Source organism: Labeo rohita, chromosome 8 (genome assembly GCF_022985175.1).
Source record: "Labeo rohita strain BAU-BD-2019 chromosome 8, IGBB_LRoh.1.0, whole genome shotgun sequence".
Lineage (NCBI taxonomy): Eukaryota > Metazoa > Chordata > Actinopteri > Cypriniformes > Cyprinidae > Labeo > Labeo rohita.
This window is the reverse complement of record NC_066876.1, coordinates 21,380,921-21,406,128: the sequence shown is the minus strand read 5'-3', so window position 1 is coordinate 21,406,128 and position 25,208 is coordinate 21,380,921. Positions and strand designations below refer to the sequence as shown.

Here is a 25,208-nt window from a genome sequence, read left to right as displayed (position 1 = left end):
AACTATATCTTCTAGTGAAATAAGATAAAATAAAATAAAATTAAAAAATAAAATTAAAAAATATTCTGTTATTGTTTACATGCCAAGGATTGTACCTTCTAGTGAGATACGATAAAATAAAATAATTAAATAAAATAACATATTCTGTTATTGTTTACATGCCAAGAACTGTATCTTCTAGTAGAATAAAATAAAATAAAATAAAACAATGGAAAAATATATATATATATTTTTCTGTTATTGTTTACATGCCAAGAACTATATTGTCTAGTGGAATAAAATAAAATAATACAAAATCAAATAAAATATTCTGTTAATGTTTACATGCCAAGAACTATATCTTCTAGTAGAATAAAAAAAAAAAAAAAAAAAAAAAAACTAAAATAAAATATTCTGTTATTGTTCACATGCCTAGAACTATATCATCTAGTGGAATAAAATAAAATAATAAAAAAAAAAATAAAACAAAATTAAAACAAATAAATAGAGCAATTCTGCATAACATACAGTGAAAAGCTTCAAGTAAACAGGGTGGTTAAACAGTGTTCAGTAGTATGACCTCAGTGTATTTGCACCTATGATGCTACCTGTATTTTTAACAGTATTTTTTTTATTATTCTTCAATTTCAAGTTACTGTACAAAAGTAGTTTTCCAAAAAGTACTATTAATTTCTAACTTCAATATTATTTTAATATACATTTATTTTACTAATATATTTAATATGTATTTCATTATGAATAAGATTTTTGTATTATGAATGCAATAATGCATTTTATGCCTTTTTATAATGAATACCACTGCTTTTTATTATAGAAGCAATAAGGCACTTAGTGATGCGCTATATTGTGACTGCTGTGATATAGCACAACTATTGTCCTGCTGCATACATTCTTGCAGTACGGTTGCAAGCGCTAAGGCGAAAAAGAATGGCCACAAGAGTGTCACGCTTCTCAAAGCTCCTTGGTCTACATGGTCATAAATTCTGTTTGTGTGCTGACAGCCAGAGACTGACAACATCTTCAGCCCCTTTCACCACAAAGACCCCGAGTGCAGAGCTGCTCCCAGTACAGGTGACAGAGAAAAAGAGAGAGAGACAGTGAAGAGAGGCTGGGAAATAAGATATGAGGGGAAAAGGGAAGCAGGAAAGGAAGGTGGGAGGGTGAAGCTATCACCTATAAGTACAAGAGAGAGGCTGAGTGAGCAAGCGCGAGAGAGAGAGAGAGAGAGAGAGAGAGACAAGAGCTGGCTGGTGAATATTGGCTGGTATTGCCGGGAGAGGAGGGGCCTGCTGTAAAGCTGTAATGGGCTCCAGCTTGTGCAGTGGTGCCGATCCCCACGTTTCCTCCAACCCAGCAGCTTTCCCTCTCTCTGCAGACACACATGAACGTGCGCCGGGCTGGCGCCGCTCCAGCAGACACACTCTCGAACGGATTTTTCAGAATCACCATCCCACCATCTGACTGAATGACTTGGCTTTTCTCTTTGGAAACCCACAGCTCCAGTCCATTCATCTTCAAACGCTCAAGCAAGCTGGATTACATCCCAAATCTCCAGACACGAGGAGCAGAAACATAAGGGAACATCACTTTAAAGGCTCTGTTTAATCCGGATTTCTCTCGGAAGCTGGACAGATGTAGGGCAGCGTCCAATTCATTCCCTGCTGAAGATCAGATACTTCCAGACTCCCCTTCTCAATCATCCTTCCGTCATGCGAGGGAGAGATCTGTCCTTGTAGGCTGACATACTGTTCGAAGAAAGAGCTGAGCTCACCTCAGTAGTGCGAGAGAGGCTGCTTCTGACATGATCTGACAGGTGCACTCTCTCATTCATTTTCTGCCATGAACACGCAGCTGGAATTCCGGGAAGAAAGGAAGAGGGCTGGTTTGATGTGATCTCTGAACGACAGGCTCTTATCTGTGAAGTGAGTGCAAATGAGAGGTGGGATTACAGCCTTGCTTTATAGAGGACAAGGAAAAGATGATGACACAGTCATAGATAAATACATGCAGGTGTCAAATACAAAATGCTGTGGAGAGGGAATACAAAATTAGGCATGGCATCTGCATCCATAGACTTGCAGTTATAATTGCGGCTAATGAACATCTAAATGCATTAGCATTGTAATGACGGAACGGAAACACTAGACTCAAGCAACATGTTTTAAAGCACTTCAAATAGCATGACGGGCATGTCTGCGCCTAGAGAGTGTTGTCATATGTAAATGAAGGAAACAAGCTCTCTAATAATAGACGGAAAGCATCTCTCAGGGGAATACGCTGGAAAGTAAACATTTGTTTATCGCATCTTTTATTTAATAATTCATGTCTTAGTCTACGACTTTGGCGGAGGCACCAGGGAGTTCACGTTAGGCAGATCATCTCTTTGATTATATTGTTCAGACACGGTGGGATCTGTAAATTTAATCCTTGTACGCCGTGCTGCCGGCTGCTTGTTTCAAGACTTTACTATCTGTCTAATAATATAATATCTGATTCGCATCATTATATGTGAAGTTCTAAAGCCGGAAACATTAAACCAACTTCCCTGAGTGTGTATCTTGGAGGAAATTCAAAGCGCACACACATCAGAGGCTCCATTCATCAGCGATCAAACCTTGACTTTCTCACGGCTGGATGCTGCAGCGACTCTGATCCCGCTTCCCGGGTTGGACCTCAATTAAAACAGCAGCCGGGCCTGAATGAGGGAAGCAGACAAAGAAAAGAACATCAAAGCCCTTTCATGGAGTGCAGAGTCTTAACCTCTGATCTCAGGGAGGGATTACTGTAATTGGGCGGCAGGGATCGACACCAACGTCGGAGAATCAGGAAGCCACAGCGTTGAGGAATCGCACCCCCTCAGGAAACCTCGAGCCAAGATGGGCTGCAACATGTGTGTGGTGAACAGGCCGGAGGAACAGTACAGGATCATGTTTCAGGTGAGTTCATATTAATTTTTTTCCTTGATTTTTGCAATCTTTTGCTTACTGCAGATCATTCTAGGAGGTTAACGTTTCGCAAAGATGATCAAATTAATAATGCAACATAAAAAATAAGTATATCATTGTTAATGGGTCAGGAATTTTTCTTTTTAAAGGGGTAAAAATGTATTGAATTATACAATTAAATTCATCAAAAGTGACAGTAAAGACATTTATAATACTACAGAAGATTTCTATTTCACATAAATTCTGAAAGAATCACAGCACAACTGTTTTCAACATTAACAATAGTAATAAATGTTTCTTGAGCACAAAATAGTAGAATGATTTTGGAAAGAGCATGTGACACTGAAGACTGATGATGCTTGAAATTCAGCTTTGCCATCACAGATAAATTTGACTGATTTAAAAAAATACTTTAATAAAAACGTTGTTTTAATTTGTAATCACATTTCACAGAATTAGTTTTCACTGTACTTTTGGTTAAATAAATACAGCCTTGTGAGCATAAGATGCCTTTCAAAAACCATTTTGACCACAGCCCCAAACATTTGAACGATAGTGTATTAAACTGTAGCAGTTCTTAGATTAACTGCAGCATGTTATATTAAATATAGTATGTATCTAATGTAAAATTAGCATTTCAACTATTGAGCATTCAATTTTGAAACCCTGGGCAATAAATAGGGAGTCGGTCCTCCCTTTACTATAACAGCTTCAACTATTCTTGAAAAGGTTTCCACTTGATGCTGAAGCATGGATACAGGAATTTCAAATGTAACCATGGACCACAAAAACAGTCATAAGTAGCACTGGTATATTTGTAGCAATAGCTGACAATATTTGTCAAAATTATCAATTTTTTTTTTTTTTTTTTTAAGCCAAAAGTCATTAGGGTATTAAGTAAAGCTCATGTTCCATGAAGATATTTTGTACATTTCCTACCGTAAATATATCAAAACTATGCATTGCTAAAAACTTCATTAGGACAACTTTAAAGGCGATTTTCTCAAAATTTAGATTTTTTTTGCACCCTCAGATTACAGATTTTCAAATAGTTGTATCTCATCCAAATACAGTCCTATTCTAACAAACCATACATCAATGGAAAGCTTATTTATTCATTGTTATTTATTCCATTTATTCCATGATTCTTCCTGTATAAAATTCTTAAAATTGGGCCCAAATATAGATAATCTTGTGTAAGATGATCTTTACTTGATCAGTGAAGTGTTCCTCAAATGACAAACCTGATCTCATGGCGAAAATGTACCTGTGTGAACTACATTGTGTCATGTACGTTTCATGACATATTCGAAGTGAAATGTTCACTGGGTGGCGCTGGGTGTTCCTTCTGAACAAATAAACGTACATATGGTTAGTTTTATGTTACGTTGGTTTTGTATGCGTCACCGCAGTTCTGACTTGAAATGTCCATTGAGTGGCGGTATAACTCTAATGCTCCATTTTAAAATAACATACCATCTGCACTATACTTAAATCAGGGCCGGCATCAAGGAGGGGCATTCGCAGGCCGTGCCCCCTCCCAGACGAGTCACTGTGCCCCCCTTTCCATCCTCTCCCCTCCTTGCTAAATGTGATCGATTTCAAAAGTGAAAGTGAAACCGACAAAACAGCAATTGCACCAACCGCCAGCAACTGCGCACGATCACAGAATGCATGCTTTGCCAACTGAAACACCCCGAACCCAGACCCCACAACGTGGTTTGTGCCCCCCACAGAAATTCAAATGCCCCCCCAATGGAGGTGCCCTAGAGCCGGCTCTGACCTAAACCTACCTGATAGTATGAACAAAAGCGAATGTGACGTAAAAACGCAATTGCAAGCATGCCGTTTTAGCTTGTTTTTTGATCTCTTATCTTTCAGCTCTTTCATCTTGAGTCATGTTTTTCATGGGATTCGTACCCAAGGATTTCAATTCCATACCGGCTGAGCTACCGAGCAAGCTTTTTTTATATCCGGTGTTGTGCCCATTTTCGACCCCCTGCCAAACTATTACCCCCTCTCGTTGAAATCGCTACATGATTGCCTAACCCTAAATTTACCAATACTAGGGGGTAATAATCTGGTGGGGGTCAGAATTTGGAACAACACCTGGAAGCGAAACATATTGAGCTGTAATCATAACTGCATACGAAAATGATCACAAGTGCTCGTTGTTTTACTGCATGTAGTGTTAACTTCTGTGGGAAACTGCAGTGATATGTGCTGTATTGGTCTGTATTTCTCACCTTGCAAAAAAATTCCCACATGTACATTTTCGTCATGAGATCAGGTAGCAAATGACATTATTAGGTCAACACATAACTATACCTCTGAAATGTTGGGTTTCAGGGTACTTCACTCCTGAATAAGGCTGTTTTTGTTCTTAAAACTGAAAAAAAAAACTTTATTACTTGTGGTTCTACTTAGTACCACAAGTAATAAAAACCCTCACATTCTGCTGTCTCATACAACACCAGGGTTTATGCATGTTAACCTTACGGGGATTGTAGATCTGCCAGCAAACTGGAAAGTGTTTATCGTAACAGAACAGGTTGAAGATGTATCAAGGGGCCTTTGAGTTAAGGTGGTGCTTTAGGCAAACAATGTAATGAATTAATCCTGTGTTGAAAACCACAATCCCCTAAACAGCAAAAGGCTTCCTACTCAGCATCCTTTAATTGACATGGTGAGAGAGAAATGGGCTTAGAGAGAAAAAGCTTTTTAGACCTCTTCCACTAATAAGGTGTTAAAGTTTGGTTTCCATTCTGTCATTTTTCCAACCACATGACAGGTCATGTGACTATGATTGATAGCTAGGGGATATTTATACTGCTGGAAAGTAGAGCAGGATGAGAAGGGCAGATCTGCTAATAATAAAACCTATCAGGTGTGTAAAATATCTGTGGCTGTGGAACTGAGTGCAGAGAGATGGAATGCTAAAAATCAAGGTTTATTGTATTCTGAAGCTGAGTACATGTGTATCAGAGCAGAGCTGATCCTTCGACTATGCAAAATAAAAAAGCATGGCACGCCTCTGAACACATGGCTTAAAGCTGACAATGGAAATGTGGCTGCAGTGTCACCTTGAAGTAAAGTATCTAAGGGTCCAAATCAGTATCTATGACATCTGTGTAAACAAACTATTACAGCTTTTCGCAAGGTCACACTCATAAATATGCAAATATTAACTAGATTTGTATATTTTCTGAAGAAAATGTGAGTTCATGCACAGCTCTCTACTATTATGCTCAGGTGTTTTGGGTTGTTGCTATGCGGTTGATGTTCATAGTGATCGTTAGAAAACTGATATGTGGTTTCTATGGTGGTTCTAGATTTTTAGGTGATTACATAATTATATGCATAATTTACAAAAATAAAATAAAACAAAACAAAAATATGCATATAAACATTTGATATGTAGTAAATAACAGCGAAGTGTCTCCGTTTTCATTAAAAGACAAAAAACCCTGAAATTTCACAATTTAACAAAACAATTAAATGCATGATTTAAAAATAAATAAATAAAAGTAAAAAGTATCACAGATATTTCTGTGGTTTTATTTGTATTTTGAATTTGTTTTGGTTTTATTATTATTTTGAATTTGTTTTATTTATTTATATCATTTTAATTTTAGTTTATGTTTTAGCAGTTTTGTTGTGTGTTTGTCATTTTTATTAGTTTAATAATGCATAATTTTTAAAGGATTTAAAGGATAATGGCTATTTTTTAGGATTTAAAACAAACTCTTTTTATACATCAAGTTAAACTAAATGAAAATGAGAAATGGTGCTTAGCAACTAGCTTAATATAAGGCTCAAGTTAGACAGATAGACAGATAGATAGATAGACTGATAGATAGATAGATATATATATAGATAGATAGATCGATAAAATAACCCTATTTCATACTATGGTACTAAATAACAGTAATGTGTCTTCTTTTAAACAAAAAACGGAACAAAAAGAAAAGAAAAAGAAATGAATAAATGAATTAAAAACTCTGAAGACTACCAAACAAAAATGCAACCCATTTCAAATGCATTGCCGCCTCTCAGTTCCTTCACCTGTAACATTTATACTCCACTTGACTAAAATCCTCTCCACAGCTTGAGTTTGCCACTTTCAAGTTTTGTTCACAGAGCAATTTGCTTTCTCCGCCAGACCCCAATGTCATGCCAGCATAGGTCGAGCTTTTTCTAATACCGAGAGGATCTCCCACTTGATCTCTTCAATCTCACTTCAATTTCCAGCTCCTCTCTCCACCGTATCCTCCACTGCCTGAGGCTCTTCGCAGAGGGTTTTACTCCTTAACCAGTTTTTATGCAGCGGCAGAGAGTCTTCTCTGTGTGAGCCTGTTTTAAATGCTGCACACTTATTAGTAGAGAGAGCGGGAAGACACCATAAACCCCCTGCTAAATCAGCTGCACCAACACTGGAAGCCCCCTGGATTTACTGCAAAGGAATAGTGAAGCATATATAATGCGCTTTTAAAATGCGATGCCAAACGATATCAGCATGAGAGTCATGACAAGCTGTGGGTGACATCACCAAGAGGGATTACACATCTTTACTTTTTTCTCCCATCCTTCATGCCTTTCAGATAAAAATTGTTCACACTTAAAGAGATAGTTCACCAAAAATGAAAATTCTGTAATTACTACCCTCATGTCTCTCCAAATCCGTAAGACCTTTGTTCATCTTTAGAAGACAAATTAGAACTTTTTGATGAAATCCGACAGCTTTCTGACCCTGCATTTTAAACTTAAGAGATGAAGTCTGCAAAACTGACTCGTCATCTCCGCAGTAGTGATGCGCCTGTATGCATTTTTCATACGGATTACACAACCTGAGAATATTTGTTTTCCATTTTAATTGGTTCATTTGAAAGTAGACATTTTGCACTCTATAGATATATTTTTCTTGTCTGTAAGGCAAGTATACACAAAGTTTTTTAAAGCGTTAAAGGTCATCGGCCGAGACGGCAGAAGGCACATCCTGTTTGCTTTCATTATTTTACAAAAGAGCAATGATTTGTTGTTATTGTGGGTATACACAAACAAATGTAGAGTCTCAAAAGATTTGAAAGATGTATTCCTCTTATCAGTATGACCAATAATGACGGAGTATTTGAAGTGACTGCACCGCGCCTTAAACTGCATGCAGTATGCAGCTTCCTCAATAATCCTCAAAATATTTTATTTTTGTGATAGTTTTGTGATTAGTTATATATTAAACAGATCAGTAATATAGTGCAATTGTATTTTTCTTGGTGCTCGCGTCCCTACATCTCCCCCTCACTGACAGAATTTCATGTGAAATGTTCACTTATAATTATACGGTTATAACACAGTTATGTGGTTATAATTACGGTTATAATAAGTGAAGCTGTCTGCAGTGTGATGATGAATGAATCTCTTAATTACATCGCATATACATCTGCACTTTGTTGTTTCTGAAGAGAGAATCATTGAAGTACAAATGTCAATATTTAGTAAAATCCCCTTAAAATACTGAAATATTAAAGAAAAAATTCTTGCACTAAAATCACAAATATATATTGGTTCGCATATAACTCTGTCTTCATTAATTTGTATGCTTACCTATAAGAGTTTATCTATAAGACTTTAAGCGGCCATGTAAAGTTGCTACTACTTACATATTTTAGATTATAAGCCATATTTGAGGTAGATGAATGATAGATGAGCGTTTGGATGTCCTGCCCAATGTACTGTATTTCCACATAGACCAACCATTAACAATCTGTCTGTCACAGACATTTTTTTTTCCTCAGACTAAACGACTAATAACATTTTGGTCGACCAAGCCTATTCTCGCTAACTAACCCAGCCCTAATAATTTCTTCTCAACAAACCTCGTGGACTGAAACGGAAGAGAATAAATAGTTGAATAAAGTTGTTATTTTTGTTTTCTTTGTGCACAAAAGTATTCTCATTGCTTCATAATATTACAGTTGAACCACTGATGTCACAAGGACCTTTGGTTTAAGTTACATTGCTGTCTATGCAGGGTCAGAAAGCTCTTGGATTTCATTAGTAATATCTTAATTTGTGTTCCAAAGATGAACAAAGGTCTTACGGGTTTTGAACGACATGAGGCTGAGTAATTAATGACTTAGAATTTTCATTTTTGGGTGAACTATCATTTGCTTACTCCACCATCTATCTATGGAATGTGTTTTAAAAATTTCCTTATGTACACCAAAGCTGTATTTATTTAATCAAAAATACAGTAAAAACAGTAATATTCTGAAATATTATTACAATTTAAAATAACTGGTATCTGGTTTAGTGCATTTTAAAATATCTGCAAAGGCAAAGCTGAATTTTCAGCCATTACTCCAGTCTTCACTGTCAGATGATAATTCAGAAATCCTTATAACACTCTGATTTGGTGCTCAAGAAAGATTTAAAAATTATAAGTGTTTAAAAAAGTTGTGCTGTGTAATGTATTCATATAAACTGTGATGCAATTGATTCTTTAAAGACTAGAAACTTTAAGAGCACTTATTTGAAACAGAAATCTGTTACATTTTTACTGTCACTTTTGATCAATTCAATGCATTAATAAATGTATTAATTTCTTTAAAAAAAAATCATACTGAATCCTAACTTCTGAAAGGTAGGTAAGCTATAGGAATTATGAATTTCTGCCTGGCAACAATGACACTGGTGAAAAATCCTTCAGGCTTACACTGAAGCAGGGACCTGAGCCATACAGTATCTAGGAATGGATTATTATGCAGACTTATTAGTGGGCTTTTTTTTAAAAGTAACCAACCACCTAGCAGCAACATGCTAAAAAGCACCTTTGCAACAGCCTAGCAACAGCCTGGCAACCATGGGAGCACATTTGGCACAAGCAAACACAAGTCATGTTCTTTCTTTCTGTTTTATAAAAGCAATAGGCTGCCAAGGGTTGGGTGGTGTTGCCAGATAAAACCCCTAGAAAAATACTCCTCTTTCTGCTTACTGTAAAGCGCTTCTCATAGTGACAATGTTTCTTAGATGCACATCCTCACCCAGTCTTTCATCAGTGTCATACTCTATGTATCTGAGTAAGTGGCATTTGCTCTTGCTTCTGCTCTGTGGCTGGGCACACGGTAATGAAGAGCAGACACATCCTGACAGGCTTCATTGGACTCAGGACAAGCTGCTGTAGGCATGAATAATACCATTCACACTAGATCACATTAGCCAGCTCTGCTGGAATAGCACAAGCGCATGGAATCGCTATCCGTGAACGCCATCACATTCATTTGGCAATGCCATCTTCATGCGACACTCATCCGCGCTAATTGCTTCCCAGCTTTAGTCTTATGATGAGGTTTAAATGTTGAATGTTGAGTCGCTCCAAAATAGCCTTTTAGCAGACGCTTTGCCTTTTGTAATCCCGCCTAAAAACCCCCACAACACGTCTGACGAGTTTCCCTCTCGCTCTTTCAGTCTTCCTGCCTCTACCTAACATACCCTGTCAAATTTGTCTCTATGGGATGCCGTTGCCAAGGCAACTGAGGTCATTAAGCAAGACTTATATGCTTTCTCACTGCAACGCACATAGACGCAATAATGATGGTGAAGACGCGCACACACATAGTCGAGCGAGCTAAATCAGGCGTTTGAAAAAAAAAACACTGATGTAAATAAACAGAATCTACTTGTGTGCCCTCCACGCTGTAGGAGGTCTTTCCAAACACGCAGCGACATGAAAGGGAAAAAGATAAAACGGTCCACCCTTCACCTGCTCCAAGAATCGGGGGAAAAAGAAGAAGGTAAAACTAATCCAGACTGACATTTCGGGCACAAGTAACCTTTAGTTAAATTCTTCTCTGGTTTCCTGCACAACCTTTGCTCTGCCCTGACTGGGATCAGTAGTAGGAGCAAAAATTGCAGTTGCCCCGTCCTGAACATACATATATCACTGCTCGGGACTCTGGATTAATGGAGGTTAAGGTTCAATCCAGGGCGGAGAAAGAGAGAGAGAGACACGGAGAGAGAGTTTCCCTCCTCTAAACTCTAATCAAAAGCAAAACGAAATCCTGAGGGGAAGGTGATGGAAAGAGGGAGGGAGGACGGGAATAGAGTTTGGGAACAATGTAAAAGGCACAATTTAGAACCTCAAACTGAGTTGACCTAGTTTACTGCAGTGCTTAGAACCTTTGTGAAGACGTTTAGCATTTCTAACACTTTGTTTAACTGGGTCAAGATGATTGAGAGAAGCAAGCTAATTTCAAAATGAATGTTGAAAAAAAGAGGCATAATCAGAATAATTATTTGCAGGAGAATCTAGTGGGAAACAGCCCTCTGTTTCTGGATTATAATTAGCAGGCCGTTGGTGGAAATGCAACAACAAACAACCTGTCACTCCAATAAAAAGCTCATACTTCTGCGCTAATATGCGCCAGGGTTATTACTCAGAGGTGGCAAAGTAGAAGCACTGAAGCAGTTACAGATGCAATAAGCAGATAATATGTCTAACAATTAAGGCTATTTTCACACAAAGCAATAAAAAGATATTTGCTTGCAAATAAGAATGCATCAAGAGAATTATACATCAATAACTATTTTCTATACGAGACAAGGTTGAACATATAGAAAATCTTTTTGCTCAGTAAGTCCATGTTTGCCGATATTGCTATTGCTCCATCAACTCGGAATCCTGCATGCAAACAGTCCATTTGTAATTAAAATTAAAAAGGTATTTGCTTGCAAAAGTTTTAAAGTTTAAAACAGCATTTATACAACTAAAAAACATATTTTTTCCCATACTCGCTATGCAACCATTTTCTGAAGGTTAAAGGAGAAGTTCACTTACAGAATGAAAATGACTTCCATGTCATCTAAGATGTTCATGTCTTTGTTTCAATGATGGCCAACGGGTTGAAGGTCCAAATTGCAATTTTTGTGCAGCTTCAAAGGTCTCTACATGATCTCAGACGAGGAATAAGTGTCTTATCTAGCAAAACAATCTGTCATTTTCTAAAAAATCTATACTTTTTAATCACTAATGCTCATCTTGAGCTAACTCAACCTCACTCATAACATAATCACACATGCGTGACGTAGGCACAAGTACCAAACCAGTGTTTACAAAGCGAATATGCAAAGAAACGCTCTCTACAAAAAAGGTAAAACAATGACGTCGGATGATTTTTAAATTGGACAAAATTAGATGTTTTGAGAGTTGAGAGTTCGCCCTACCCTTGACTTTTCCAATGTGATTACGCAATGCGTGAAGACACATTGCAGAGCTAGTGCATGATGACCATTTGTGGTCAAAAGCTATATAACCTTTTATTTTTTTCAGAAAATGACCAATCGTTTCACTAGATAAGACCCTTATTCCTCAGCTGGGATCACGTAGAGCCTTTTGAAGCTGCACTGATACTGCAATTTGGACCTTCAACCTGTTGGCCACCATTAAAATCCATAATATGGTGAAAATTCCTGGAATGTTTTCCTCAAAAAACTTAATTTCTTTGCAACTGAAGTAAGAAAGAAAGAAATGAACATCTTGGATGATATAGGTGCGAGTAAATTATCAGGAAATTATTATTTTATTTTATTTTTTTTGCTTCTTCCAGCTGCATGTCTTGGAAAGTGTCATAATCAATGCGGCATTTGGTAGATCACAGACTCTGAGTTAATGCAGGCGTCCTGCAGTGAGACAATAGGGATCGTTGGGGTGTGGATGTGCACTGCGGTGTCTGTGAGCACCTTCAGAAGCTCCTTCATTAGCAATGCAATTATTCCACTGGGGCAAATGTACAGGGTGAAGGTCAATAGAGGTGTATCAGGAGTTAAAGAGATGTAATTGCTGTCTCCTGGTATTGAACTGATAACGACAATCTCCCACTAAGTTCTGTAGTCCACTTAATCATGCAGAAGAAATTCCATCACAGTCCATTCGACACACTCTGTTGTTTCTCTACAAACGTGAAAACAAATGTTGCTGCTTTCTTATACAAATCTGCTTGTTATTTCCTCCACGATCTTGTGTATACAAATGACAAATACTAATGCACTGAGAGAGCCATACATTAACAAGTATTTTCTGAGGCAGGGAACATATAGAAAATCATTTCTGCTTGAGAAGTCCATGTTTGCCAATATCACTGTTGCTCCGTCGACTCTGAATCCTGTGTGCAAACAGTCCATTTGTAATCAAAGCCACTGACAGGATCAATAATGAGCCTAACACAATGAAAAAGAAATAGGTTTCACCTCTTTTAGACATCCAAAGACTTTCAGTCAAACAGCATAAGGATTGAGGTGAGACCTGGTCTCCAAGGGTCAGCTATTTGTAGCTTGACTGCTTTGAGAAGGATGAAAGAACCAGAGAGGCAGAGAGAGGGATAGGAGGGATTGTCAAAAGTACTTTCAGTAGTATTAACCTTGTATTGATTGTGGGTTGTATTCTCGAGGGTTAAATCACCTCTCATCTGTCCCTCCCTAAGGCATGTCATTGGATGAACTGTCCCAATGCACAAATTCAAATCTGCACTGTCAGTTAAAGAAACAATAAATAAACCAATAGACCAAATGTCATTAACCAGCATTCCCAACAGCACATGTAATACATGGTATAATTTCATACGTGACAAAACAATTTGTCACAATTTTTCCTATATTTTACTATTCTGGTGTGTTTTATAGATTTCATATGCTGAGTGTTAAGTAAACAAAAAGTGAAAAATTGGAACCAGAAGATTGTACTGAATACTGGTTTAATCAGTTTAAACCAGAATAATTCCCTGATAAATAAACACTATTTTTCAGGTTTTGTAGCTTTGTCATAGTACTCAAGGAGCAGTGATATGCAATAAAAAACAGCCTGCTAAAACATTAACCGTTATAAAGATTAATATCAACCTTAATCAAATGAACCAGCAATCAATATAACACTGCCACAGACAGCTGTTGTGGTTTTTTTTTCCAAAGCTGTCAATGTTAACCCTTTTTAATTTGGTTCTGCTCTGTTTTTCTTCACAGAAGGGAAACACGCTTCGTCCTATTGATGCAGAAGTGAAGGTAGGACATACACCACTCAGATCTGATCTCAGAGCTTTGTCATCACAAGAATAAATTACACTTTATATTAATATTAAATTAGATTAATATTAGTTTAATATGAGATTAGTTCCCTTACAGAATAAAAAAAATCCTGATAATTTACTCACCCCCATGTCATCCAAGACGTTCATGTCTTTCTTTCTTTAGTTGAAAAGAAATTGTTTTTGAGGAAAACATTCAGCTTCAAAGGTAGCTCTAGATGATCCCAGCCAATTAATAAAGGTCTTATCTGGTGAAACGATCGTTCATTTTCTAAAAAACAAAATAAAAATGTATATACTTTTTAACCACAAATGATCGTCTTGCACTAGCTCTGTAACGCGAATGTGCATCTTCATGCATTACATAATCACATTGGAAAATCATGCACGGTTCTTTCTTCGTCAGTGTACTTCGGTTCAAAAAGGTAGGGTAGGACGAAAAACTCATTTTCTCCTCCTACTTCAAAATCGCTGTTTTACTTTCTTTGAACGTTCACTTTGTAAACACTGGGTCGGTACTTCCGCCTACATCTTGCATGACCTTTCCAACATGACTATGTAATGCGTAAAGTCGAGCTAGTGCAAGACAAGCATTTGTGGTTAAAAAGTATATACATTTTTATTTTATTTTTTTTATAAAATGACCAAACGTTTCGCTAGGTAAGACCCTTATTCCTCGGCTGGGATCATGTAGTGCCTTTTGAATTGTCGTTGGCTCCCACTGAAGTCCACTATATCGAGAAAAATCCTGGAATGTTTTCCTTAAAAACCTTCATTTCTTTTCAACTGAAGAAAGACAGACATCAACATCTTGGATGACATATGGGTGAGTAAATTATCAGGAAATTTTTATATGGGAAGTGAACTAATCCTTTAAATACATTAAAATGATAATAAAATAACCCAGTTATGTTTAAAATTGTAATAATATTTTACTGTATTTTTATTTAAATAAATGCAGCATTGAACATAAGAGACTTCTTTAAAATTATAAGAAAAAAGAAAAAAATCTTACAGATCCCAGACATTTGATTGGTAAGGAAGCAGAATCTTCTATTTGCAATTTTTTATCTTTCTATTTCTGTTTGTGATTGGATGATGGAGAGCTAATGCTTGTCTTGCACTAGCAATTTTTGCTGCTTTGCAATGTTACTTCTCACCAAGGAGAAGCAGAACTACATCCTTCCTTGAGTTTTGCTTATTTGTGCATTTATCTTCCCTCTCTCTCCTTCTCTCATTTTTCTTATTCATGTCTGCCTCTTTCCCCACTTCATTCTCTCTATAGTGCAGCTTCAGCATTTTCAGAAGTGTCAGATTAAACAACCAATCAGAGCATTATTTATTAAGTTGTACGTACTCTTTTCACAATCTGCAGCTCAAAGGCAGAAGAACATCTCATCTGTCCCAGGACAAAGATGGACAGCCTCATGATCCTCTCCTGCTTCAAGTGGTACGTAAGGGTCACAGGAGGAGATTGGGTGCAGCTGCTGGCACGGCTCGGCTCATGGCAATTACAGACTGTGTTGACAACGGCACTCAGACCGACATCAGCTTCCAGAACTTCCTGAATGGGGACAGAGGGTCTTACCTGAGCAGTGGATCACCCATGCCCCCACCATCCCCCCCTCCTCTCGGACAGCTGGTGGAGCCATACTTGCTGAATGACCTGTGAGTGTCTTCACTGTCCTTTGCATCTTTTTCAGTTCTCATGTCATTAATTACTTTCCATCATATGTTGTTCCAAACCCGTAAGACCTTCGTTTATCTGCGGAACACAAATTAAGATATTTTTGATGAAATCTGAGAGCTTTCTGACCCTGCATAGACTGCAACGCAACTGACACATTTAAGGCTCTGAAAGGAAGTAAGAACATCGTTAAAATAGTCCATGTGACATCAGTGGTTCAACCGTGTTGTTATGAAGCTATGAGAATACTTTTTGTGTGTAAAGAAAACAAAAATAATGACTTCATTCAACAATTTCTTCTCTTCCATGTCAGTTTCTGCTGTGCATTCACAACACATGAAGCTATTTAAAATTTAACCACTGATGTCACATGGACTATTTTAACAATGTCCTTACGTTGAGCATGGTAGTTGCGGTGCTGTCTATGTAGGGTCAGAAAGCTCTTGGGTTTCATCAAAAATATTTTATTTTGTTTTCCGAAGATGAACAAAGGTATTACAGGTTTTGAACGACATGAGGGTAAAATGTCATTTTTGGGTGACAGGTATCCCTTTAATACCTTTACCTAAATAGGGACAAAAAAGTGGACAAATTTACATGCATTGAAAACTAAAGAAACATATATATTTTTTCACAGTGGTTCTTTGGGGCAGGAATATAGTGATCCAAATGACTACTTCAATGTTGCCAACCATGAGGTGGATCAACAAGAAGAGCTGGAATATGAGGTGGGAAACCAAGAAATAATTTACATACAAACACAAATGAGTAAAACATTTTGAACAAATTAGATCCTTTTTTATAAACCTGGATGGTGTAAATGTATACTTATGTGTCCCTAGACCACAAAACCAGTCATAAAAGCTGAATAAATAAGCTTTCCATTGATGTATGGTTCGTTATGATAGGACAATATTTGGCCAAGATTCAACTATCTGAAAATCTGTAATCTGAGGGTGCAAAAAATCCAAATATTGAGAAAAATGCCTTTAAAATTGTTTTGATATATTTATGAAACTTACATTTAATTTATAGCAATTTACAAAATATCTTAATGGAACATGATCTTTACTTAATATCCTAATAATTTCTGGCATAATAGAAAAATCAATCATTTTGACCCATACAATGTATTCTTGGCAATTTTTGACCTGATTTTGTAGTCCAAGGTCACAAAAACATTGTATATTGGGATTAGATGGGTGGATGCAAGACCAGTAACCCAAACACATTATCACAACCTACAGTATCTCATAAATTCACTCTAGCTAGCTTTCTGTCCCGGTGCATCTTTAAAGCAGAGGGTTTAATCTCTGCCCTATAAGCAGCTCTTCCTCTCTGTCTTTGTCAGGAGGTGGAACTGTATAAGTCGAGTCAGCAAGATAAACTGGGGCTAACAGTATGTTACCGGACAGACGACGAGGAAGACCAAGGCATCTACGTTGGGGAAGTGAGTGGCCACATGCTCAACACAAACCCTGAGATTTTCAACTTATCCAGCTGATATTTAAACATTCCCTGTTCTTAGGTGAATCCAAACAGCATAGCAGCAAAAGATGGAAGAATCCGGAAGGGGGACAGGATATTACAGGTATGGCTTTTTCTTCAAATGTGCTGCAAATGAGTCATCAACAGCAATCACTGATGAACTGACATCATCATGTCATTACGTTCATCTAGGAGGTCAAGCGTTTCTAGAGACAATCAGTCTATAAACAGATAATTGGTGTGACTTTTAACACCGCCCACACAATTACTCTAGAGAGTAATTACAGAACAGCAAAGACAATGTGTCATGTTGCCATTGTCTAGACAAGTTCTTCATTTATTCTGGTTTCTGATGTGACACTGACACGTTCAATACCAAGGACTCAGTCGCTGGTGTTTTCATGCCATGTTGTTTTGATTAAAGAGCTGACCTTTTGTGCTTGAACGTAGCTGTGAATGAAGTCCCTGTGTGTCCACATTAGATAAATGGGATGGAAGTTCAGAACCGAGAAGAAGCGGTGGCCATCCTGACCCGTGAGGACAGCACCAACTTCTCATTACTGCTGGCCAGACCAGAGATAGAGGTAAATAAATATAATACACATATTAAGGAGAAAAGAACACATTAGCATAGTGTATATATATATATATTTGTCCTAGACAGAGCAAAGTGCTGCATTCTCATAACACCATATTTGGTCTCTTTTTAGAAGAAATATGAACCATACATAAAGCATTAAATCACCCCCTCCCCCAAATCTGAGCAATTAAATGGTTTTCTAAACAGACACACACAAGCACGATTCAAGTACACACATACACACAAAAACAGGCTTTTTGAGGCACATGCAAAGTTAATGGACCCACTCTGTCCCCAATGACAACATATCCTAAAATTAATGGCTTATTTTGCTGAAGGAAGGGAAACAGAAGTCTCACATCACTCAATGTCTCAATCATGTGATCACTCTTAGTGATGGGTGTCAAGGATTTGTGGCAGTTCCATTAACACTATTCCACAAGGAGATGAAGAGTGAGAGAGAACAAAGCTGCTTTACAGAATGGGGAAAAACGCTCCATTAGAAAGACATGCACAGAGGAGAAGTAACTGAAGGAATTGATGGAAGGCATGAGAGAGAGGGCAAATGAAGAGGTTCAAGCAAGGTACACAACAGGAAGGAAGTATATTATGCTGTTTTTCCACAGTAAGCAGTTTCCAAGGACATAAATTATGCCATCTGATGAGGCTATGAGGGGTACATTCAAGCTCTGGGTATCTATAGCACTTTAAAAATGAGCAAATTTGCACTTTGTACATGTAATGTAAAACAGTGCTGGAATTCTACTTGTGCATTTTAAAGTGAATGTAAATGAGACTAATACCAGCAGAAGCAATTAATCTGAACTAAATCTTAAAGTTGTCTGTGCAAGCAAATGCATTGTTTTATTTAATGCAAATTTAGCAGCATTTTCAATCTTGCACCACACGTTTATTTCAGAGCTGTATATATAGTATTCCGAATTTCTGACTTTGTAACTGTGTCAATTTTCTGCAATATCTGGGGAGCCAGTGGTGATATTGAAAAAAAATGGCTGTTGGTTATTGTGTGCAGCCTGCAAAAATCATCTATCATGAGCACAGCCGTCAGCTAATGAATAAAACAGGGAGCTCATTTCAGCCAACGCGCAGCACTAACAAGATCAGAACAAAAAGGGGGCCATTTTGTACCTCTCATTCTCATCTAAAATCACCCTCCCAGCAACACAAAATGATTAATGACGAACTGTAGGCCAGAAACAAGTGGAGCTGTCAGACTACGAGAGGAAGAGATGGAGAGAGAAAGAGAGACAGTGATAGAGAAACACAAAGAGATCGTTGAGTTAGAAAGATATTACAGGCTGACTAAATCAAGAGGAAGGAAAGAGAGACAAATGCTTAAGATATGTAGACCAATAAAACAAACTGTGGTGCTCTTTATAGACGTCTGATGTATAATCAAGCGCTAATTACAATTGATTATTGGCTTCCAACTATAGACAAAGAGAGTCAGGGAAAACAAATCAATACTTCAATAAGTCTGTATTCATCAATAAATCTTGATTTGTAGCAAGACATAACAATTGAACAAATTTACAGTCAGAGTAATAGGGCTACTTTGTAAAGTATCTCACAAGAAAGCGGTTTTATTTTTATTTGGTTAAGTCTCTTTTTTTAAGTCTCTTCTGCTCACCAAGCCTGTACAGCAAAAACAGTACATATTTGAATATATTTAAAAATGTAATTTATTAATGTGATTAAAGCTACATTTTCAGCATCATTACTCCAGTCATCAGTGTCATGTGATCCTTCAGAAATCATTCTAATATGCTGATTTACTGTTTAAGAAACATTTATTATTATTATTATTATTATTATTATTTTTTTTTTTTTATAAACATTTAGGAAAATTGAGTACAGATTTTTCAGGATTCTTTGATGAATATAAAGTAATGTTAGAGAGTAATGATGCTAAAAATTCAGCTTTGAAATCACAGGAATAAATTACATTTTAAAATATATTCAAATAGAAAACAGTTATTTTAAATAGTAAAAATATTTAATAATTTTACTGTTTTTGCTGTACTGTGGATCAAGTAAATTAAGGCTTGGTGAGCAGAAGAGACTTCTTTAAAAACATAAAAAAACTTACTGTTCAAAAACTTTTGACTGGTAGTGTATATTATACATATATATTTATGTACGTGTGTGTGTGTGTGTGTGTGTGAGAGAGAAAATACAAGGCCTCAATCCTTGCAGTTTAAAAATAATAGGCCTCACAATTCTTGCTTTACAACTAAACGTTGCACAGATTTAAACAAATGTCTATATTGCCATCTAGTGTTGAAAAGCATTACTGCATGTATTTATTATTATGACAGTACTGTAGGGCAGTGGTTTTCAAACCGGTTCTGCGAGCACCCCCAACACTGCTCGTTTTCTGTGTCTCCCTTGTCTGTCACACCTGATTCAACTGATCAGCTCATTAGTAGAGACAGCAAGACCTGAAATGGGTGTGTCAAATAACACCCAGCACTATAAAATGTGCAGTGTTGGGGGTGCTCGCAGGACCGGTTTGAAAACCACTGCTGTAGGGTGACAATACTTCCTCTTTTTTCTAGACTAAATGGCCAGGTTTTTGGCTTTATGCTATTGTTTTCATGCCTGCCAAAGGTAATGACTAAAAAAGAGGTTTGACCAATGAAGTAATGAAGTACAGGAATTGTACAAAATCAACCAATGGCTTTCAGTCAAAGCATTATAGATACACATATACATAATGCATGAGAACTGTAGAAAGCATAGGTGTGTTTGACTTAAAGCAGCGCTGCGCACACTGATCGCTGTATGGCATCAAAGTACCATGAGAGCAATAAGAGAGCAGACGGCTCCTTATGCTTTCAAATCACTCTAGTGGTACTTTGATGTCAGACACTGATTGTTCTGCGCAGCTCCGCTTCGAGTCAAACACACCTGAAGTCAATAGGAAAACAAAGACAAAGATAAATGCAGACATTTTAGACAATTTAGAAGTCCTGGCCAGGACATGTCCAGGAAAAAGAGCGAAGTATGCTTACCCTGAAGTACTGGTGATGTTCAACCTCAAGTCTTCTCTCTTGCTTTCTTTGTGCCTTTCACCTAGACGGACACTCATTTGGACCCAGAAGAGATTGACTGTGAGTTACCTGTAGGGATGAGTGTGGACAGCCTCAATACTTCCCATCTGTCCGGCCTGTACCATTTCCGCCAACAGAGACCCCAAGGAGGCATTCCTGAGGAAACCCAACATCGGGAGACACCCATGCTCAGCTTAGCAACCCTCAGCAACAGTCAAGAGCTTGACAGTGGTGTGGGCCGAACAGATGAGAGCACAAAGAATGAAGAATCCTCTGAGCATGACATCCTTCTGGGTGATGAGCAGACCAGTGCCTCCAACACAAATGCCACCAACACGCCTGGAAGCTTGCGCAAGTTCAGGCCCGGCAGGAGTGGCGGAGGAGGGAGCGACACACCATCGCCGCTGTTCCCTCTCCGAGAACTCCACCTTAGCACAGACTCGCTGGACTGTGGAAGTGTGGTGGGTGGAGGGTACCTTCACGATCCCGTCAGTGGGATGATAATGCCGGGCCTGACAGAGGAGGAATGTGAGAGGTACAGGCAGCTTCTGGAAATCAAATGTCGTTATGAGAAGAGGATGAAGAATATGCAGCAGGTTCAAGAAGAAGGAGAGGGACAAGAGGAAGCTGAGAATAAGGAGGAGACTCTGGACGAGAACAGTAACGAAAACCTGACTCCACATGAGATGGCGCTTCTGGAAGAGGAAATGAGGCACCTTGAGTTCAAGTGCCGGAACATTCTACGGGCACAAAAGATGCAGCAGTTAAGAGAACGCTGTTTAAAAGCATGGCTGATGGAGGAAGAAACATCTGGTCGGGTGTCTGCGGAACCTCAGGGGTCTCCACTTCACGAGCTGTCTGACATCAACGAACTTCCAGAGAAGGAACGGTCGGACAAGGACAGCACTAGTGCTTACAACACCGGGGGAGAGAGCTGCAGGAGCACGCCTATGGTGAGTGAGCACCGACTTCCAGTTTCTCAGATAGATGAGTCCACAAGCCCTCTGCCAAGTAGACACAGGGACCGACCAACCTGGAGTGAAAGAGGACGAGCAAGCCTCACTAGTTCATACTCACCAAGCAGCTACAAAAAGTTTCAGACCAACACCCCTATGAACCAGAAATTCTGCTCTCTCACAAGAGAAGGAACCATCCGTCGCATGCCTGAAGGTTTGACACAAGGTGGAAATTCTAGGGTGAGCAGAAATGGTGGTCGTAGTGCTGAGTCAAGTCCTTACTTCACTCGACGGCGTCATTCCAACTGCTTCACTCCAGAACGCTACCAGAGTTGCATGCATCTGGGATCCTCACTTTCAGAGAGTTCTGGACCCTTGGATAGAGCCGTCGAAGGAGAAAGTGAGGCACCAGTGGGTGGCAGTGACCGTGAGGGCCAAGAGAATGGCACCTTTGGGTCATTGCCTCATCCTAGCCCAGTGAAGCTTTCTCTGGCCTTACCTTTGCCACTTCCCCCTGCGTCACCACGCATGGAGTGGAAGGTAAAGATAAGAAGCGATGGGACCCGCTATGTAGCCAAACGTCCTGTCCGAGACCGGCTCTTGAAAGCCCGAGCTATGAAGATCCGTGAGGAGCGTAGTGGAATGACGACTGACGACGACGCAGTGAGCGAAATGAAGATGGGTCGCTACTGGAGCAAGGAAGAGCGTAAGCAACATCTGCTGAGGGCCCGCGAGCAGCGCAGACGCAGAGAGTTTATGATGCAGAGTCGCCTGGAATATATGCGAGAACACGGCCTGGATATGGGCAAGGAGAGCCAGTCGGAGTCAGGCCAGAACTCAGCCTCGATCCTGGAGCTCAGTCAGAAAAAGAGCTCCAAGAAACGCAACCGACGGATACTCGACAACTGGATCACCATACAAGAGCTACTGGCACATGGCTCTCGCTCTCCAGATGGGACAAAGGTGTATAATCCTCTTCTGTCTGTTACCACAGTCTGAAAGGATGGTGAGGACAATAGATAGAGAATCTATTTTATCGAATGATCAAACACTTTCATGAACAGTCCTCAGAAGTTTCCAGAGTCATCTTTCCACTTTACTAATATGGCTGAGCAACGTACTTGAAATATCTGAAAGTCCCTGAAACAAGACAAATTTACTTGAGAAGCAACACTAAGACTTGTCTATTGTTTTTAAAATGATTATACTCACCTGTAAGGGTGCAGTTGTGGCCTAATGGTTAGAGAGTCAGACTTGTAACCCAAAGGTCATGGGTTCAAGTCTCAGTACTGGCAGGGATTGTAGGTGGGGGGAGTGAATGCACAGCACTCTCTTCTACCTTCAATACCACGACTGATGTGAGAGCCTTGAGTAAATCCACCGAACCCCCAACTGCTTCCCGGGAGCACTGCACCACAGCAAAAAGCTCCAGGTGTGTGTGTGCTTAATCGGTGAAATGCAGAGCACAAATTCTGAGTATGGGACACCATACTTGGCATGCATTCTAATAAAGATCTTAGTGTTACTTCTCACGTAAACATACCTTTTGAAGATTTTTAGATTTTTCGGAAAACACTTAAAAAATTATGAATGAAAAAGTTAATGGGTGGGGCTACTTTTAAGTTTGTGGAAAAACTTGATTTTCTTAATTAATGAATGTCATATTGTATTGCTTCTCAGTATACATTATCACTCTTCCGAGGTCAAACATCTGCTTACAAGGATTCTGTTTAACCCTAAACTGAAAACAGCACATGGCTGGGTGGCAAAGACACTCGGAAGATTATGAATGTTGACTGAACGTACACAGACAAGCACAACACACACAACTGTACAAGCAGACAGGTCTTAGTCAAAATCTGCTTGTTGCAAGCAAACATATTGGACAAATGTAATTCATAACTTCCTCGCAGCTGCACAAACGAAACAAGAAATCAATTTCATAACTCTTGAATTTTCATGGAAAATAATGAAGGGATAGAATAACAAAAGATTTTTGTACAATTTACTGCTCTAATTACAATATCATGTAAGTGCTTATCCTGTGCAGACACAATCATGTTAAACTTTCCTACAGAGATGTGGTGCTGAACATTTGTACTGCTTGTTTGATGGTCTGTTTACACTATTCTTCTGTACTGTTCATTATGACCCAAATATGACAAAAGCACAATGTAAGCCACGTTGTGCTTTTTAATTTTGAATGTATGGTAATTCTTTTTCCTTAAACCCTCATCAAAATCAGCACAGAGAGAATTTCACAAGCCTATGTGGCCTAGTGCGGACACATACTAATCACCAGCAAAAGGGGAAGCACAAACACACACTGGATTCCTATGAAATCTAACCAGCTTCAAAAATGAAAACAGATTGTACATTTTAATATACTGTTATTAGCAGCATTTAACCTGAAGTGGTTCACACAAGTGTAGCAAAGGAGCTAAAATGAGGGGATATTCTTATTCATGAGTAAATGAATGATATACAAATTTATTAACATATTTGTAAGTGTTTGAAGATTTTGTAGAAAATGGCCTTAAGAGTTTTGACCAGTTTGGTGATGAGAGCCACTTGTTCAGCTCAACTAATTTTGCATGATTTTGACTATACTGTACATGCCAGAAATACACAATGAACTGTAGTGGAGAACTTCCATTGCTCAGTATACAGATGTATGTGACCAGAGGACTTTATCCAGCATCATTTGCCATTTCCGTCTTGGTGTTAGATAAAAATGTAGAAATCTACAGTTATACTCATATGGTACCTGTTGATTGATATCAATAGTCCTAATTATATGATGTGTAATGTGCATTAGTTCTTGAGTGGTTATTTCAATGCATTACTGAGACCGTATAAAATCTAACATTTTAGACAAATAAAACAATTTTGTATGCTTAATATAAGTCTGTCATTAGCCTGATTTCAAACTTGGATGCACACAAAACACACAGCCACATAGTCACTCAAAAATATATAAAAAACAACTTTCCAACAGCAAGAACATGTTTTATAGAATGAGAGCAATAAATTATCACATAATTTCTCTGAATTAATTCTGCATTGAAACCTCATACATATATACAAATAAAACTTCATACAATTAATTTTAAATATAGGAACTGCTCTTACACACACATACTGATACAATTTTACAATTACAATTCGTTCCAAGCCCCCAACCCCCCCAACCCCAGGTCCTTAAAATGTAAACAATGGTTCATGTTCCCATTCCCAGCCTAGATACTGATTCCCCAGTCCAGTGCAGAGTAAATATGGCATATTTATATCAACTAATATATACATTCAGGTTTATACAGCATCATTCAGCTAAGTGCAGACATGCAACACGGGGCACGGTGGCGCAAGACATTGGCGTGTCCAAAAACCAGAACACGCATCTCAA

General features: G+C 38.4%; 1 protein-coding gene across 1 annotated transcript; it reads left to right on the top strand.

Annotated features, from left to right (window-relative positions):
- The first annotated feature begins 1,255 nt into the window (after window positions 1–1,255).
- Window positions 1,256–25,095, top strand: pdzd4 (PDZ domain containing 4). Its single transcript, XM_051116703.1, has 8 exons — window positions 1,256–2,936; window positions 13,956–13,994; window positions 15,393–15,685; window positions 16,342–16,432; window positions 17,056–17,154; window positions 17,233–17,295; window positions 17,675–17,776; window positions 20,873–25,095. Exons 1-8 carry the CDS (start codon window positions 2,877–2,879, stop codon window positions 22,799–22,801), a joined length of 2,676 nt encoding a protein of 891 aa, XP_050972660.1. The 5' UTR covers window positions 1,256–2,876; the 3' UTR covers window positions 22,802–25,095.
- Window positions 25,096–25,208: the final 113 nt, after the last annotated feature.